Source organism: Polyodon spathula, chromosome 23 (genome assembly GCF_017654505.1).
Source record: "Polyodon spathula isolate WHYD16114869_AA chromosome 23, ASM1765450v1, whole genome shotgun sequence".
Lineage (NCBI taxonomy): Eukaryota > Metazoa > Chordata > Actinopteri > Acipenseriformes > Polyodontidae > Polyodon > Polyodon spathula.
The window spans coordinates 2273788-2291287 of NC_054556.1; the positions used below are offsets into that span (position 1 = coordinate 2273788).

Here is a 17500-nt window from a genome sequence, read left to right on the forward strand (position 1 = left end):
ACCTGGCCCTGGCATTAGGAAAGGGAGGTAATGAAAGGGAAAAAATGCCATCTGAGCCGAGAGGTAATTACAATGTGGAATCCAAGCAGAAACAACACATCTGGATTCCTGATTTTAATACAGACACTGTAAAAATGAGTACGAGGAGGTGTGGGTGGGGGTCCCTTTTTTTTTTATTTAACAAAAACAAAAAAAAAAAATTCAAAACATAACTTCAAACAATAAAAAAAACCCTTTATTATTCCCCTTGAAAGCCGAAACCAGATTCCCAGGGATGAGCTTACCCCCTGTTGGATACGCAAAGAATTCTAGTTTCCGCTACTGAACCACGCTTGTACTTGTCATCCGGTCGGGATCTCGCTGGGGGTCGCTGGACCCGTGTGGGGCAGTGAAACTGTTTTAAAAAAAATCAATCCGGCAGAGGTTTTAGATGCACAGTCTAACTTTGTTTCCAACGGCTTTTCATGCCTCGTTATGTTTGGCTTTCCTGCAAAATGTTATCATCACCACATTGATTTTTGCCCACCCTTGTGTTAATTTGTACTGTACATATGTGCTGTTCGTTTTTTCCCCCCCTCCTCCCTTTTCCCACGACAAAAACTGGACTAGCTATGGAGGGTGCTCTTAAATACATCACTCTAGAAAAAAGTTGCTGTATCTCACCAAGATGTACAATAGCTGGCGGCTGTAATTAATGGTCCCCAACTGCCTTCCACCAACCATGTTTTTTGTAAAAAACACTCCAGGGAGCAAGGATGGGTTGGTCAAAAGGGTGGCGTCATAAATTAGGACATTGTACAAGAGTAAAATCCAAACGACATACATTAATACCAACACCAAACCTTCTGTCTCATCATTGACCCAACATTTGCAAATAGTGCCGGCTTTTTCTGATTCATACCCCCATTTACTTAACACTAAAACCAAGGACACTCAGTTAATAATCACTTCGCTGATTGTCACTTATGAGGTTTACACTAAACTCACCTATTTCGTTTAAATAATGAAAAAAAAAATAAATAGGTCCTTGTTTCCTCTTTAAAAAGAACATGGTGAAGACTAATAGTGCCCCGCTGGTCATCCCATCGTGTAAAAACAACAAACACTCACCGGTATAGTTCTCTTACTTTGACAAACAAGCCAAGGGACACAAAAAAACCATTACCGCAATGAAGGCAACCGCACCCAACACTCTGCTGTTTATGGTGAATGCTTTAAACCTGGGACAGCTCCAAAAGCATTTCTCCCCCCTCTGACACACTGGATCTTGAGCAAACCCCTTTGAGATGCATTCCGAGCTGGGTAAAAGGAAGGAAAAACGAAATGATATAAACACAAAAGCCCACAGAAAAGGTAAAATCATGAATAGGGCCCAAGACAGAAACGACTGCACACGAAGAAAAAAAAAAATCATCATTCGCACTCGTGTCGTCTCTTCTTTTCCGCATGGGTGTAACTTGTTATTCATTGTAGTGGTGGGGTTCTTCTCTAAGACACCTAGATTATGAAAGTGATCATTGCCAGAGGGGGAAAAAGGTTATCAACAAAAAGTTTTAAAAAACCAGGACGCTAATAGAGCTCTCTAAAATATGTTATATACTACGGAAAATAAAACGATTGTTTTTTATTTTTAAAATAACCCTGTACTTGTTTCCTCCTTTGCTAGCTTATTCCCCCCCTATGGTGGGTGCCTTTTCCCCACATTTTTTATTACATTGTGGTTTTGCTATGGTTTATTTATAAAATATGGCCTTTTGACAAACGATAAAAAACCTCGACAAGTATATTACTATTTTTTCCTATGCTTATTGCCTGCACTTTAAAACCATGTTTTCACTGGATCTGGCTTGTAAAAATTAAATTTTATACCATATACACTTTTATTTCCCCTCCCCTATAAACGTTCTCCACCCCAACAATATGCTTTAAAACTGACTTTATTATTTTACACACCAAAAGATCTTTTTCTGCTATGCGTTTAATTACATTTAAAACTACAATTTAAAATGAATATCAAAAATATTTATTTTGTATATAAAATGAATATATTAATTAACAAAACACATTAAAACTTCACAATTGCTATGCCTCGATTCCACAAACACATAATGCTTATTACAACAAGTAATTAAAATTTAAATTAAAATAAATTTTTAAATTTATAAAAATTACACCTTTCCCCACTTTCCCCAGATTACTCAACTAAGCTTTTTAAATTAACCAAAAATTAAGGGTTTCTACACTCACCAGGTTAGTCTTTGGGCTATGATTTTCAGTATGCTTGGCTATAATGTCCCACTTTGCTTAACCTCTATGCTTTCCCCGGCCGCTTAAAATATGGCTGTATTCCGCCTTTGCTGATGGGGCTTTTATATATATTACAAAAAACAAACCACTTACAAAACTTTGTGCTGCTATGCTTTTGCTAATGCCATTATAATAGTACACTTTTCTAGTGATGTTTTTTATCAAAAAGGGGGTAATCACGTATCACCAACAACGCTACCACACGCACATGAAGGTTTTCAGGGAATTAGAAAATTTTGTACTATGCCCCATAGTTTTAATAGGGTCTTCCGGCCTTAGTGCTTCTTTGCTTGCCAAGACTTAATCTTTTTCCAGCACTAATGTTTACCGACGGCCACTGGATTTATAATCACCCAGACTTTACAAAATGTCTTAAATAAAAACACTCTGGAAACAAACCGAAAAAAAAAAAGGAGAAAAAAAACGTGGCCTCATTGCAGGCTCTAATTTTCTAATGTTACTGTCTCTTTCGTCCTGACGGTCCACAAATTGCTGAGTGTGTAGAACGCCCATTAGTGTGTTAATGCAGTGGCGTTGGTTCAAGCAAGCTTGGCTCTCTGCGCGCATGCGGGGGGGTATTGGGTCCTGTTGCTTATGCAAGCTCTGCTGCTGCTTACACTGAAGGACCAAGAGGCAGCTGGGCAATAAACGCTGCTGGGGCAAGGGCTTTTTCAACACAAAAAAAGTGCTTTTTTAATATAAAAAAAAACCCCTGGGCCAGAACCACAAACCTGCAAGCAATTCATTTGTTCTTGTTAGTGTGTTGTACTGGATACCGGCTGTCTCCATTTTATTGCGTTATGTGCAGTCTATAATTTCGTTGTGAACCAGACATAGGGATTATCGAGTTTTTAACAAAGAAAGTAAGTGTCGTGTTCAAAGCGTTTTCTTTCAGGGGACGGCATATGCATTAGTATATTCTTGTTTGGCTGGACAAGCTGCATGCATGTCATTTTATAGAATCTAGATCAATATTTCTTCACAGAAAAAATTGGAAATCCTTTGTCTTGGCTACAAACTGCTGCGTCCTATTTTGACGACAATCAAATCAGACATGCCTGTAATCAGTCCAGTGAAATTTCACGCCAGCTATGAAGCTCAACACATAGAAAATGGAGCTTACTGTGGAAATGAATCATTTAAGCTTCAGTTTCTTAATCTTAATCTTAATTTTATATTAAGTCATAAAAGCATCTGAAGGTCTATCTCTGTAGAATTAACAGTTAGATTTAGACTTAACATTTGCAATGAACAAATGTTAAGGGGATCTGGCACACAGTGGGGGTGTATCGGATTGAGACAGGTATAAATCCCGCCCTTACCAATCATTGGACTGACTGTTTATCGAAGGACATCGATGGCTCCTCCCCTGGATGCTGGCCTTGCCTCTCAGGACAGAACCACTGCATACTGGTGTCATTGAACATTAAGAAAAGTTAGCTGAAGCCTTGGCCTCTCCAGGCTACTAGTAAGAGACCGCCAACATAATTCCCTTTGTACTCAGACCCAGGCATGTGGAAGTGAAAGAATGGAGCATTATTAACTATAACACCTACTGCATTTAAAAAAAAAGGAAGCACCTGGGGAACCAAGAGAGGACCAATGAACTGTTTTCAATAATAATAATAATACAAAACCCAATTAACTGGGAAATGGGAATCCTTTGGTGAAGAGAAACTACAGAATGAAGGAGGAGGGTGGAGGTTTAAATGTGGATATTAATTGATTCCATTGAGCCAGATATGAACTGAGTGGGGGATCTAGTCAGATAAAAGAAAGCAGCAAATTGGAGTCTGAAAAGCCGTGCCTAAAATAATTTTGAGTTACAGAAAAAATAAATGTTATCAGTCTGATTAACTGAAGCCACCGGAGTTTATAAAACTCTGTCTCCCCACATCACTGTAGCCCATCTGTGTCTGGTAGAAGCCTTTTATGGTGAGCCGTGTGTGTGCATGTGTGTGTGTGTGTGTGTGTCTGTGTCTGTCTATCTGTGCGTGTGTCTGTGTCAGTGTCTGTGTGTGTGCGTGCGTGTGTCTGTGTGTGTGTGTGTGTGCGTGCGTGTCTGCGTCTGTGTGTGTGTGTGTGTGTGTGTGTGTGTGTGTGTGTGGAGTGCTGTGGTTATTTACCATTGTATTTTTGCAGTTTTCCCATGCTTTTTCCATGTTTATGCTATCCATTTACCATGGTTTACCTTGGTTTGCCATGTTTAATAATATGCTTTACATACCTCGATATTCTTTCCAGTGCTTTACCATGCTTTCACTGTGCTTTATTACACTTTGTAAGGCTTTTATTACAGGAAACTTTCAGAAGGGCACAGAGGTGGAGGTGCAATACTGTTCCTCGTTGCAGTGGTGCTGTGCACACTTACGTTGAGCAGCTGGTTGAAGGCAAACTCTAAGCCGGACTTGTAGTCAGTCGTGCCCTTGGCCGTCATGTTGTCCACGTCTCTCTTGAACATCTTCTTGTTGCGCACATTGGCCTGGACCAGGTGATCGAAGCATGACACCTGCTCGGCCGTCTCGCTGAACTGCTCAGAGACAGAGACAGACAGGGAGGAACAAGGCAAGCGTTACAGCCAGGTAAGGAAAGGACATCTCACCTGAACAGATCAACGAACACAGGCAAAACGCTGACAGGCTGGTGTACCCGCATACATATCAATGAGTGCAATGACTGGGACTGCCACCTTGCCAGGGAAACCAAACACCACCTCTCTAAAAACGCAATGATATCATACCTTTGAACCCCCCCTCCACACACACACACTTTCACCTCTCTTTCAACCTCTCCTGGGGGATGACGGCAGTCCAACTGCCAAACACAGTGATCGATCCGAGGGCTCTCAAATTGCAGCTACAATGTAGTGTGTGTGTCTTACATCATGCTGGAATCTTTACCATCAATCATGCTCCATTTGTGTCCTTTGCTTCAGCATAATGTACCCTGAAACTTCCCTAGGGCTGCATTTCACTTGCAAGGTTTTTGGATATACAGTACAGCTGGCTCTTTATTATCATTACTCTTACTTTAATGCCAGTTTACAGTTACAGTTCTGACATTGTCGCCAACGTCCATAACTAAAACACTTAAAGTTTACCATGCTATTTTTTGTAGTTTTATCATGCTTTCCCCATGGTTATCCTATGCATTTAGTACAGGCTACCCTGGTAAGCCATTTTTTTAATATGCTTTACCATACTTCTTTATTACACTTTGCTATGCTTTTACTATGTTAAGGGCATGCTAACTTTAGAAAATAAATACAGTTAGTAAAAACTATTTTTAAACATCCATAATATTCTGATGACTTTTGATTTATGTCCTTCATCACTGGAAGAAGTGGACTCCATGATGAAGTGGTAAAGTGTGATGGATCTCTCACTGGTTCCGTTAAGAGAAATGCAAGTATGCTGATTTTGCACGAATTAGACATTGATCTTGCATATGTGTGAACAACACTAGTTACAGCAGATCGTGATTAACGCCCTTCTGGTTTTCACACAGAAAAAATTATCAGGATGGTACCGAGCATACAGAGAGAGAGAGAGAGAGAGAGAGAGAGAGAGAGAGAGAGAGAGAGAGACTGTCTGGTTTACACAACAAGGTGAGTGGAGGATGAGCAGATATGACACAATTGCTCTGACCACGTTCTGTAAATTCCAACCCTTCCACCGCACACCTCTTTATCAGCGCAATGAAGAGACGTTTCACCGAGCGTGCTGCTCCAGTATATAAACCTGTAGACAGCACCCCTCACAGCTGAGCCTGGAGACGGTTAGCAGTGCAAACAGCTGCTGTGTGAGAGAGCGTGCTTTGCCCCCTCTCCTTTAATTTGACAGAAACGAAATAACACTTTGCTACATCTTAATAGCGTCGAAATGATCACAACTGCCAGGGCCCTGTCAAAATATGTGTGGTAACAGCTGAACAACAGAAAAAAAGATAACAGAATTACAAAGCCAGGTTTTTGTATGCACAGGGTTTAAAGGGATGGACTTCAAAATTGAGACACATGTATGTCCATGTGGGGAGGCTTACTGTAAGCATTGTCTGTAATCTATTGTCACTTTTTACTAGAATGAAAAATTTTGTTGCCCCCTCAATTAGATCTAGTGCCCCCCCCCCCACCCCTCCAGTTTCAGGTTTTGTGCCCCCACCAGTTCAGATCCCAGCTTGAGATGTAAATGTCTGACAAACCATTATTAAAAGTTAAACACAAAAATCAATCTATGACATGCGTTGTTTCTGGATAATTTCCAATTAAACCCCCATTAGCAAACCCCTTTGTAAGGGGCGGAGTCCTATTGCAAAGCAAATTATTTGACTGGGTGACCAAAACAACATGGTGCCCCCTCCTGTAGCAAGCATTTTGCCGCCAGGCCTTTCCTGGCATCTATCTTAAAGATCTAAAACATCTGCGACAGAGCTGGTTTATATTTTAGGATGGTTTTACTTTCAGATCCAGTGCCGATTTGAAAGATTCGTACCTCTATGTGCTGTACACCTCAAACTTAAAATGTGCTTCAGCGACATCCTCTAATCTGATGTTAAAAATGTAGCACACTTCTAAAAGTCAGAGTGAAAGTGTAAAAGGGTAAGCCAACAGTTTGGACAAACAGCCCCCCCACCACCACCCCCTCTGTGGTGCTGTGTCACGTCAGCCCTGTTTTCCAGCATGCTGCAGTGAGACGAAGCCACAGCTCTCTCGGGAGAGTGCCTGTTGTTTGAAGGATTATGGAGTTTTATTGGAGGGACCGAAGCGCTCAGGGTATGTTAACTAGAATCTCTGAGATAAGAAGACCTCATTTCGGGTTTATAATCACTGATCCACCGCCTCAGTCATCGATAGCTGGGCTCGGGCCCTCTCAGCCAGCCGCTGCCGAGCTGCCTGATTATCTCAGCCGGCTCTCGTTGTTATTAACGCGCTCTCTGGCCCTCCTCGCTACCCTGCCCTCGGGAACCCATTTCTCTGAGCCGCGTTGGAGACAGCACCCGTTTCGCTGAAGGTCATTTCAATAATGGTTTATAGCAGACAGGAGCCAGCGCGTGGTAGCCATGTAAAAAACAGGGCCAGGATGAGGACTGAATAAAAGCTTTACATCAGACATGACAACATCAGTCTAGGCAGGAAGGCAAGAGTGAATAGCTGAGCTCTCCTTAATTATCAGAGAAGCAGTGTTAGATCAGAAAGAAAGTCTTATAAAAGACTGGCTGTATAACTTTATATTCAATACAGTGACCTGAATTCAACCACAGTTTATCATGCTACCATAGCCATACTATATAATGCCATAGATTTGATTTAATCAAGGCCAGTGTTATAACAAAGGACCTTAGAGTGAGGGTTGAGTGGATCTCCCTTTGTTGCTTTACAGGTGAATCCCACAGAACTATGGTAATGCATTTGAAGTTTACTTGATCGGAATGGATTCAAAACGGAGTACTTCAAAGCACTCTTCAAATGCAGTATAAGTCGGGTCTTACAGGACTATCGCTTTCAACAATCAGGCAAAAAATAAAGATAAGACAAAAGGCATTTCTTAATCTCCTCCAATACGGATCCGGTTTCAAAATACGCAACGATAAAACAGAACAGAACAAGGAACAAACAGCCACACAAAAAAATAAAATGAATAATTCCGAAACTCTTAAAGGAAAGGTGGCATCCCATTCCATTCATCCCATTTTGACAGCCAGGCAATCTCAGAACAGAAGAACAGAAAGGCCCCTGTAGAGGAGGCGGTGTGGTCCAGTGGTTAAAGAAAAGGGCTTGTAACCAGGAGGTCCCGGGTTCAAATCCCAGCTCACTCACTGATTTACAGTGTGATCCTGAGCAAGTCACTTAACCTCCTTGTGCTCCGTCTTTCGAGTGAGACGTTGTCGTAAGTGACTCTGCAGCTGAAGCATAGTTCACACACCCTAGTCTCTGTAAGTCACCTTGGATAAAGGCTTCTGCTAAATAAACTAATAATAATAATAATACAAATGTGAACATGGAAGCCAATTCCTGTATGTCGCTTAAAAACAAAATAAGAGAAAACATTCAACATGCAAACAACACAGACAGGGCTTGTCAAACATCTGGTCACCAGTCAATTTCAATTGGGCCCAGGCCCTTGCAGGAGCCTCGAGAGCACATGACACAAGGTGGGTTCTATTTATACAGGCAAATGAAGGGAGTAAGTATCACTTACACGCTGTATCGTCTTCTTAATCTCACCCATCCACTCCACTTTCCAAACTGTCATGTTAGCGCCCGCTCACCAAACCCCTTGCTGCCTCGACCCACTCAAACTGTACCGGCACATGCCTCTCAGAATCCATTAAGCATTTTGCAGTTTATCTGTTAAATGTGTCTGTGTGCGGCTTGTCTAAAACTAAGAGTAAGAGTTTACTAAGAGTAAACTAAACCTCAAGCAGCTGAAATTGCTTCCTCTATCCAAGGCATAGAAAGAAAACCGGTTTCTTGCTTGTCACTGAAAACAATAACTCCAGCTCCCTGTCTTATACACAGTCGCAGATTAAAAAAAAAAGAAGGATTAAACCCACAAAGAAAGTGCTTTCTACAATTTCTAATTGTTCTATTGAAAGATATAAATTAAAGCAGAGATTCAACTTTATAATTAAAACAACAAATTATTGCATACAATGAAAAATAAGATTCAAAAACAAATTTCATACTTTATTAAAAGTATTTGGGCACCCTTACATTAGTATTTTGTGTGCCCACCCTTTGCTCCGTTTACAGCTTGAAGTCTTTTTATGTATTTTGAAACCAGTTCCTGGCATCTTTCTGGAGATATACAGCTTTGAGTTCTCCAATTGACTTTGGTTTCTTTTTTGCAACAGTACCCTTCAAGTCAATCCACAACATCTCGATGTGATTCAAGTCTGGAGACTGACTTCCTTTTTTTCATGAAATTCCTTTGTAGACTTTGTAGAATGCTTAGGGTCATTATCCTGCTGGAATACAAACTTCTGTCCAATAAGCCTTCTAGCACTGGGTAACAAAAATGTATTGATATTTTGCAGCATTCATCGATCCTTCTACAATACAAAGGTGGCCAGTGCTTGAGGAAGAAAAACTCCAAATCACTTTCTTTTGTGTATTGTTTTTAACAAAGGTTTGCATCTTGGTATTCGCCCATGGACATTCATCTTGTTAAAGTATCGTTGAATTGTTCGCTCGTGAATTTCTTGACCATCTTCTCTCAATTATTGTGCCAAATCTTTTGCAGTAATCCAAGGATTTTGCCGGGCTGCTCGAACGATTCCACATTTTGCAGAACTCTTTCTTGGTCTTCCACACCTGGAGGTAGTTGCAATAGTTCCTGCTCTCCTGTGTTTGTCAATAATAGTCCACACAGTGCTTTTCAGTAAACCAAGTCTTTCTGCTATTATTATGGTAGCTTTTCCTTTTTCGTTTAGTTGTACTTTTCAATCATAATAATTGTCTATAACTAGCAACGAATGGGTTTCACATATATTGATTGTCCAAATACTTTTGTCGTGGTTTTTCAAATTTTTTTAAAACGACCCAAATACTTTTGTCTGCGACTGTAAAACTTTACTGTGGTTTGCCATGGCAAAAGCATAGCAAAGTGCATTAACCATGGATAGTGCTGTACAAGCACAGTGAACTCAGCGTTATGTGACATACTGTTTGCTATAGTATATTATGGGAAGCAAATGTGTTTTTGGATGATACTATAGTTTTATTTTTCTACAAGGCAGTCAACAGTAATACCTCTCTGTCTCTTCTCAGTTATGCGCTCAGGTTAAACCACTCCTACTGTAGTCTCTCCTAACTGGTTAGAGGGGAGCTGCTCATTAATTATGTATTCTATACAAGGGGCGGGGCTAGTCCAACAACCAATAACACAAAATTAGAACCATCATTCATTGTTCTGCCTTGATTTAATAAACTAAAACATAAACACATTTCTCTGTATGAAGAGTGAATTTGAATCTTTGGCCTTAGGTGTTACACACCACATAGAAACAGGTGTTACAAGAGCTTGTGCTAGATATCAGTCTGAAAACACAGACAACAGGCAGCCAGGAAATTCTGGAAAAGTGTCAATAATGTAAATTGAGCCCCTGGTTTCTAATCTGCGTTTCTGTTCTATAGCAACTCCCCCAGGGCCTGTTATCATCCATCGAGGAAGCTGCTGGATTCTCCGGTTATTAGAACAAACACTCTGTACCTCCGTTTATCTTAGCTTTTGCAACCATTCACGTTGCTTGCTCATGCAGTCTTGTGATGGACGCCCACTGACTGGCCAGGCAATTAGAGAGCGTCCAGTGCGATGTATGCAGTGGAAACACACGTGTCTCGGCCAGCAAGGAGAGTGTGTGTGACTGGACTGCTGTAGCACGTCTGTTGCAGGTCACCGTTTTTATATTATTTTTCTTAAAGGCAATGGGGAGGGCTGTTGTTTTTTCATGTTTATCACGGACTACGAGATTAACGTGAAATTTACCCATCGCCGTATAATATGCAATTCCCAGTGAAAATTCCCATTTTTGTCAGAAAAGTGTACATATACATATTTTTTTTATCAATTATAAATAACTACAGTAAAAGTTTGCCTGATAGACGTACTACCTGTAACACTGCATTAGGAACTCGACAGCTGGTTTACTTTGCTTGCCGTAAATTATTGAACACGCTGAATAGATCTGCATGATTTAATTAAAATGTCTTCAATGAAAAAGACACCGGCTGCATCAAAGATGGCTCTGTCCAGTACAAGAAGAGGACATTTTACATGTCTGGTGTTATTTTTATATTTATTCATGTCATATTTTATTTGATATTTGTCTGATATTTTAACAGTTTTTATATAATAACTGTAGAGAAAATTATCACTTTTGAATGTGGCACGCAATTTTGTTCTGCTTCAATAAATGTTATGTTTAATCGTGAATATCTTGAAGTACCTATTTTTAGAATGTGTAATGTTGTGAAATACGCAATATTTTACTATTGCATAGCATTTAAAAAGATGTGTTTTGACATAGATTCTGGTAAGTTATATCCGTCGAGATGGTAAGTTTTTTAATGCGTATACAAAAGTAAGATTCAGAGAGGAGAGAGCGAGAGAGAGAGAGAGAGAGAGAGGGAGAGAGAGATTTAACAACTTAATCAAACTGCAGACTGCAAGCGGACATTCCCCCCATCAAAGAGATGCTTTTAAACTGCACTCCCTCTGCAATGGCAGGCTTTGTCTTGCCGTGCTGCAGGCTGTTAATTCTCAAGCAGATAGATTTTGTCACCACACCATCTCCAGGACTTCCTATTCAAATTCTATCCACATCAAAAAGCATTCCAGTTTTTACCATATCTGCTGGTTGCTGAGAATTTCAAGTAATTGTGAAAAACTGATTGTAATTACTCGGGGGGTGGGGGGGATAACATCCTCAGTTTCTGATGCCAATCAGTTTCATGAGCTGAGAATGAGACTTGCAAACTGCAGGATCTCAGTGCTGTCCCAGCTAAAACCATGATCCATTCAACCATACACCCTCAATCCCAGGCATCTTTGAGAGGAGACATTATTCTACACACACACACACACACACACACACACACACACACACACACACACACACACACACACACGCAGACAGTGAGACACACACACACAAAAGCAGACAGCGAGACACACACACAGACAGCGAGACACATGCACAAACGCAGACAGCAAGACAAACACACAAACACGCAGACAGCGAGACACACACACACTGCAATACGCATGTACACACACAGACAGTGAAACACACACACACAGCAAGAGACACGCAGACAGCGAGACACACACACAGACAGCAAGACACATGCACAAACACAGACACGCAGACAGTGAAACACACACACAGACAGCAAGACACATGCACACATAGGCAGCGAGACAAACGCAGACAGTGAGGCACACGCACACACACACAGACAGAGAGACACACTGAGGCAGCGAGACATACGCAGACACACACACACACACACACACACACACACACACACACACACACAAAAGCAGACAGCAAGACACACACACACACACGAAGACTGTGAGACACACACACACACACGCACAACAAGACACACGCACACGCACACACACACTTTTAAGCTGGCAGCTGTAAAACTGAACAGGAGAGGCAGGGCATTAAACTTTTTTTTCTTCCAGCACTTGCAAAAGCAACCAAGAAAATAAAAAGCTCAATTTGTCATGCTGCTGCTGCATTTGTATTCATCGGAATTAAAAAGGACTGATTAAATCCTTTGTTGTTTTGTTTAAAAAGCTGTTTCTGCCTTTCAAAGTGGGAGAAAGGCTGCACATCAACAGGATAGTAGGCATGCTCCGTCCCCACTCTGCGTGCTAATAAGACAGCGAAATTGTATCAGCCTGCTATTTGACAGCTGATAGAGCCACTCTCGCTCCACTCATCTCCAGCCAATTTTATACATGTTAAACCTGTCCGGCACTCGGTCTGCAATTGCTTAAAATTGCAGGAGTTTACCCGTCTCAATAAGTTATCCACTGACACTTGAAGCTGGTTACAAATGCCATGCTAAGGTAATATTGAGAGGATGGCTGCGGGGAACCCATGAGAAACGGGTTCGGGTGGTCTCAGCTGGGTGCTAGATGGGCGTCACAAAAAAACACCATCCCAGTTAGAACAAATAGGCATCTTGACAGGCAGCGCCTCTGAAAAGCCAAGCTTGGGCTTGGAGAGTGTAATGATCCCTTAATACCAGTCCAGTTCACCAGCCATTGATAAACATCAACTGTTAAGCCCTGTCTCTTTGGACTGGCTGGTACTGTTCGACTGTCATACTGCTTCCTGGTAAGAATAGAATGAGTTTATCGTATTGCAAGGGTTGGGTTTATGGATAGAACGTGCGTTGTGTGAAACAAGAAAGCATGCTTGAGTCATTCAGAAGCAGCTAAAGAAATGCTTCATGAATCTTGATGATCCTGTGTGTGAAGCTTAAGTGTTGATACTGGGAATCGGGGTACAGTTCAAGGGTACTCCTGTACAGCCAAAGAATATACACCTGGTCTGTCCAGGCCGGGTATTTGAGGCACGTTGCATGGTTCAAAGAAGCTACGTGCTACAAGACAAGTTTGAAATCTCTTCATTCAGGACAGGGCATGTTGTACTTCCCAAGAACATGCTAAAATGAGATCTTACCTTCCCAACGTTGACATAGTCGTCGTCTGAGAGAGTGTCCAGCATCTGATTGACCGACGACTTCATCAGCTTCAGAGTCAGGCCACTGACACTGCCGCTCCTGCAAGCACAGCGCAAGGAGCTCAGCACAGCAGTGAAAGGCTAGCATTGCTTTTCAAAACATCAAGAGCCTAGAAATACACAGCCACATTTTGCTTTCAAACACATGCTCCCTTGAAAAAGGATGCAGGCATGCTGGGAGGCTGGCTCTTATGTGCAAAATGATATTACAGTAAAAAAATAAAAAATAAACACTTTTATTAGCATAATTGAAATGACTGTTAACTGCACGCTGCTATAGCACATGGGTAACTACCAATGGTTCCTACCTTACATCTCAATGGATCTGTTACACTTCCCTGAAATTACACACTAATTCCACCTGTACAGTAGTTACCATGTAAGAGCATGTCTGATGTGAGGCATATAACTCAATAGAGAGGTTTTGCTTTTTTTCCCACGTCCAATGTATAGCTTCTTGAAAATCGCTTTAAAAAGAAAGGAGTGTTCACAGTGTCCTCAGAGCTGATACTTTGGCTATTTTACTGTTACAGGTCAGAGAGTGTGTCGCTGTTATCCTGCAAACAGAAAGCCCAGGGGTGTAGTAATTTGGATATGGGCAGGGAGGGAGGTTTGATGTTTAGTTTTTATTTGTTACTCACACGTCCACAATGATTACCATGTCCTTTGGAGAAGACGCCCCCTGGATGTACCTGGAAACCACAGAGAAAGAAACTGATTAGATGTCAAAGAACCAGCTCAGATCTACCATGTCACCATTGACGAAAACTACAAGCCTTTGCTGATTCTACAGCAGTGCAGAAAACAGCTTCTGCCTGAAACAGTCCCGGCAGAAGAGGATCTACCAGAATGTGAACAGAACCTGTCAGTGAGCAGCATCCAGCTGAACCCAGAGCGAGCCATTCAGGGCATTACAGTTTTTATTTATGACAGGACTGCCGAATGGATGGCTTACTATGACTATGACTTACTGAGATGGCTATTTTGATTTACTGTAGCAGTAAAGGCCGGACAATCTGTAGTTTTTGGGAAAAAAAACTAATTGGTCTAGATTCTGAAAGCTATCAACTCCAAATCGTAAGCTGGTAAAAAATAAAACAAAAAAGGCAGTCTATCATATTTGAGTTTTGGTAATAAGCCGGGGCTCACATGAATAAGCCTGCTCACATGAATATCATAAAGCAGAGGGATACTAAAAAGAAGTGTCTTTGTCAGTGTCATTACAGCACGTGACAACGCAGAGACATGTCTTGTTGAAATAATGTCCTCTCTGCTGCTTGCAGAGGCAGCACCCCTTTGCTCATTACAGCACCTCCTACCCCTAAACCCGCAGTGAAGCGGCTGAGCTGTGAAACTGTGTTTGTTTCTGAATCTCTGTGTTGAAAAGGGAAGCTGTAACCCGCAGCTGCTCCAGCGTGTGATGCAGGATAAACTGAGCATATCCAGGGTAAAAAATGAGGGAGAGAAAGAAATCCAATTATTTCTGATAACAGTGGGACATCAAAGGCAGACTATCCTCAGCTCTGTACGTCTGTGTGGCTTTCAGAACCTGGCCCTGAAACATGAAGCACATTGGCATGACTTTTATCAATTTAATTACTAAATCCTAATTAAGAGGGGAATAAAAAAAAAAAAAACAGCACAATCCTGCTTTATAGAGAGGGCTAAATACACATCAATGCAACAACAATCTTCAGTGGGAATGAGTGTGCCAGACTGGATGTTCTTTGCTGCAGTTGAAGGCAGTAATGATGTTTCTTAAAACAACATTATTACCACAGTATTTTTGCAGTTTTCCCATGTTTTTTCCCATGGTTATACTGTGCATTTCCCATAGTTCACCCTGGTTTGCCATGTTTATGAATATGTTTTACTATACCTCACAATTCTTTACACTGCTTGCCTATGCTTTACCATGCTTTCACTGCTTTATTACACTTTATAATGCTTTTACTACCATACATTTTAATGAGGATGCAATAAAAAAAATTCACCCCTTTTTGTTTTTTAAAACACTATTTTCTTGTTAACAAAATGCATATAAAAGAAAGAAAGAAAGAGAGAAAGAAAGAAAGAGATATAACCTTTTTGTCCAGACAGGACCAGGCTCTAGTATTTGAAGTTTTAGTACAATATCCATCACATACAGCCCAGTTTAGCTACAGTAAAATCATTCAGTCACAGGCTGGCTTTTGTTTGACTACCAATCCCTGGGGAGCATTTGCAAGCAGCCAGAGGCTCTTATAATGAGACCCATTGCTTTAGTTCATAGGGCACTAGTGTTCAACTGCTCTCTCTCATGCCGCTTCTCTCCTCTTAGAAACACTAATGAGTTTCCCTGTCACAGACTACAGCTCCCCAGCAAGACCAGGGGATGCACTGTGCCCACAGGGTAGCCTGTCTCTGAACAATCCCTTTATACTTCTTTCTAGTTTCTGGTACCAGTGCAAGTTTAGATACTGAGCACATTACACCAGCATTCTCTATTAGACCTAGCCAGCTGCTGCACATTGACAGGACTGAAATACGACTCCTCATGCAGAGCAGTTTTACCCATTCCAGGTTTTAATACAAGCTTGACCAGCCACAGTGTATCGGTAACAAGCTCAGGTATGTCTTAGTAAACTCATAGTACAATCAGGAATTGATCAAACCGCTATGCAATGGGACTCTTATTATGTTATTCTGCCTGCCACCTGGTGGACATATTACAGCTGCATTTCACAGCCTTTCTAGCCTCCTGCTGGAAAACAAGCACATTACAGTACATAACACAAGTGAAATCCAATGTTACAGCCAAACAAAGAGGATTTGACATCCCATGCAAGTTTACAGCTGGTTCAGTAATTCATAGCCTCATCCAAAGGGAATCTGCCTTTCCAGGGAATAAAGGGTTAAAGGACCCTCCACCCCTCGTACTCATTTTACATTCTGTATTAAAATCAGGAATCCAGATGTGTTGTTTCTGCTTGGATTCCACATTGTAATTACCTCTCGGCTCAGATGGCATTTTTTCCCTTTCATTACCTCCCTTTCCTAATGCCAGGGCCAGGTGATGAGCAGATGGAATGGCTAGCTGGTCCTGGGAAGCGGAGTGGCGTGTCCAGGGCATATTTCACATGCGCGACACTGATGCTTATTCACTGCAACCAACTAGCTCACTAACCCATTAATACATATAATCTCTCAGCTCTGGGGCTTGACTCATCCCTCCGGGGCTCAAATACAGTAACTCTATCATACCAAATCATAAGATGCAAAGCAAGAGTCCTAATCAATGTTAACATGAAGTTCATAAGGACAAGTCGTCAAAACTAATTCTTTCAGTACTGCTAAAAATGGACTTGAGGAACACATATTAGTAAACAGCTGATATGCTGAGACAGAATGATCTTTTAATCTGTGAAGGAACTTATACATCATTATGGTAACTTTAAACTCAATTCAGTAACTCACTGGTAACCAATGTAAGGACCTAAGCACTGGAGTATTATGTTGAGAAAGTGTGAGAAAGCAGTCTTGACATGTTAAGCAGTGGTCTGCGGTCTCTTAAGCTGAGGGAACACAAAGAGACTATTTTGAAAAGAGTGGCTTGAAATCTGGTTCCAGGAGACCTAGTTTGAGGCCACTTTGCTGTATCAAACCCCAATTCCCCCCTGGTGTTCTGTGCAGTGGCCTGAAACCTAGTCTCCGGAAACCATGTTCCAAGCCGCAAAGTGGCTTTGTGTTCCCTCAGCTTTTGAGTTCAGCCCTTTCCATGTTGTTGGTTGGTATCTCTGACAGTGAGCAGGGCTTTCTCAGCAGAGGTGGGATTGACATCTGAAATGTGAAAAAAAAATAACTAGAACAATCGACATAAAACACTGTAAATTACAATCGGAAGGAAGAAACTATCCCTCTGTGGCACTGGGCTGATAAATGCTGCTGC

The 17500-nt window shown here is 41.4% G+C and overlaps 1 protein-coding gene across 1 annotated transcript in view; it reads right to left on the minus strand.

Moving 5' to 3' along the window:
• Positions 1-17500, minus strand: part of LOC121298155 (voltage-dependent calcium channel subunit alpha-2/delta-2-like) — a 208196-nt gene that overhangs the window by 52723 nt on the left and 137973 nt on the right. The window contains exons 9-11 of the mRNA XM_041225052.1: positions 14214-14264; positions 13513-13612; positions 4679-4837 (exon numbers count right to left, since the gene is read on the minus strand). Coding sequence (XP_041080986.1) covers positions 4679-4837; positions 13513-13612; positions 14214-14264 — 310 coding nt within the window. The remainder of the gene's footprint in view (positions 1-4678; positions 4838-13512; positions 13613-14213; positions 14265-17500) is intronic.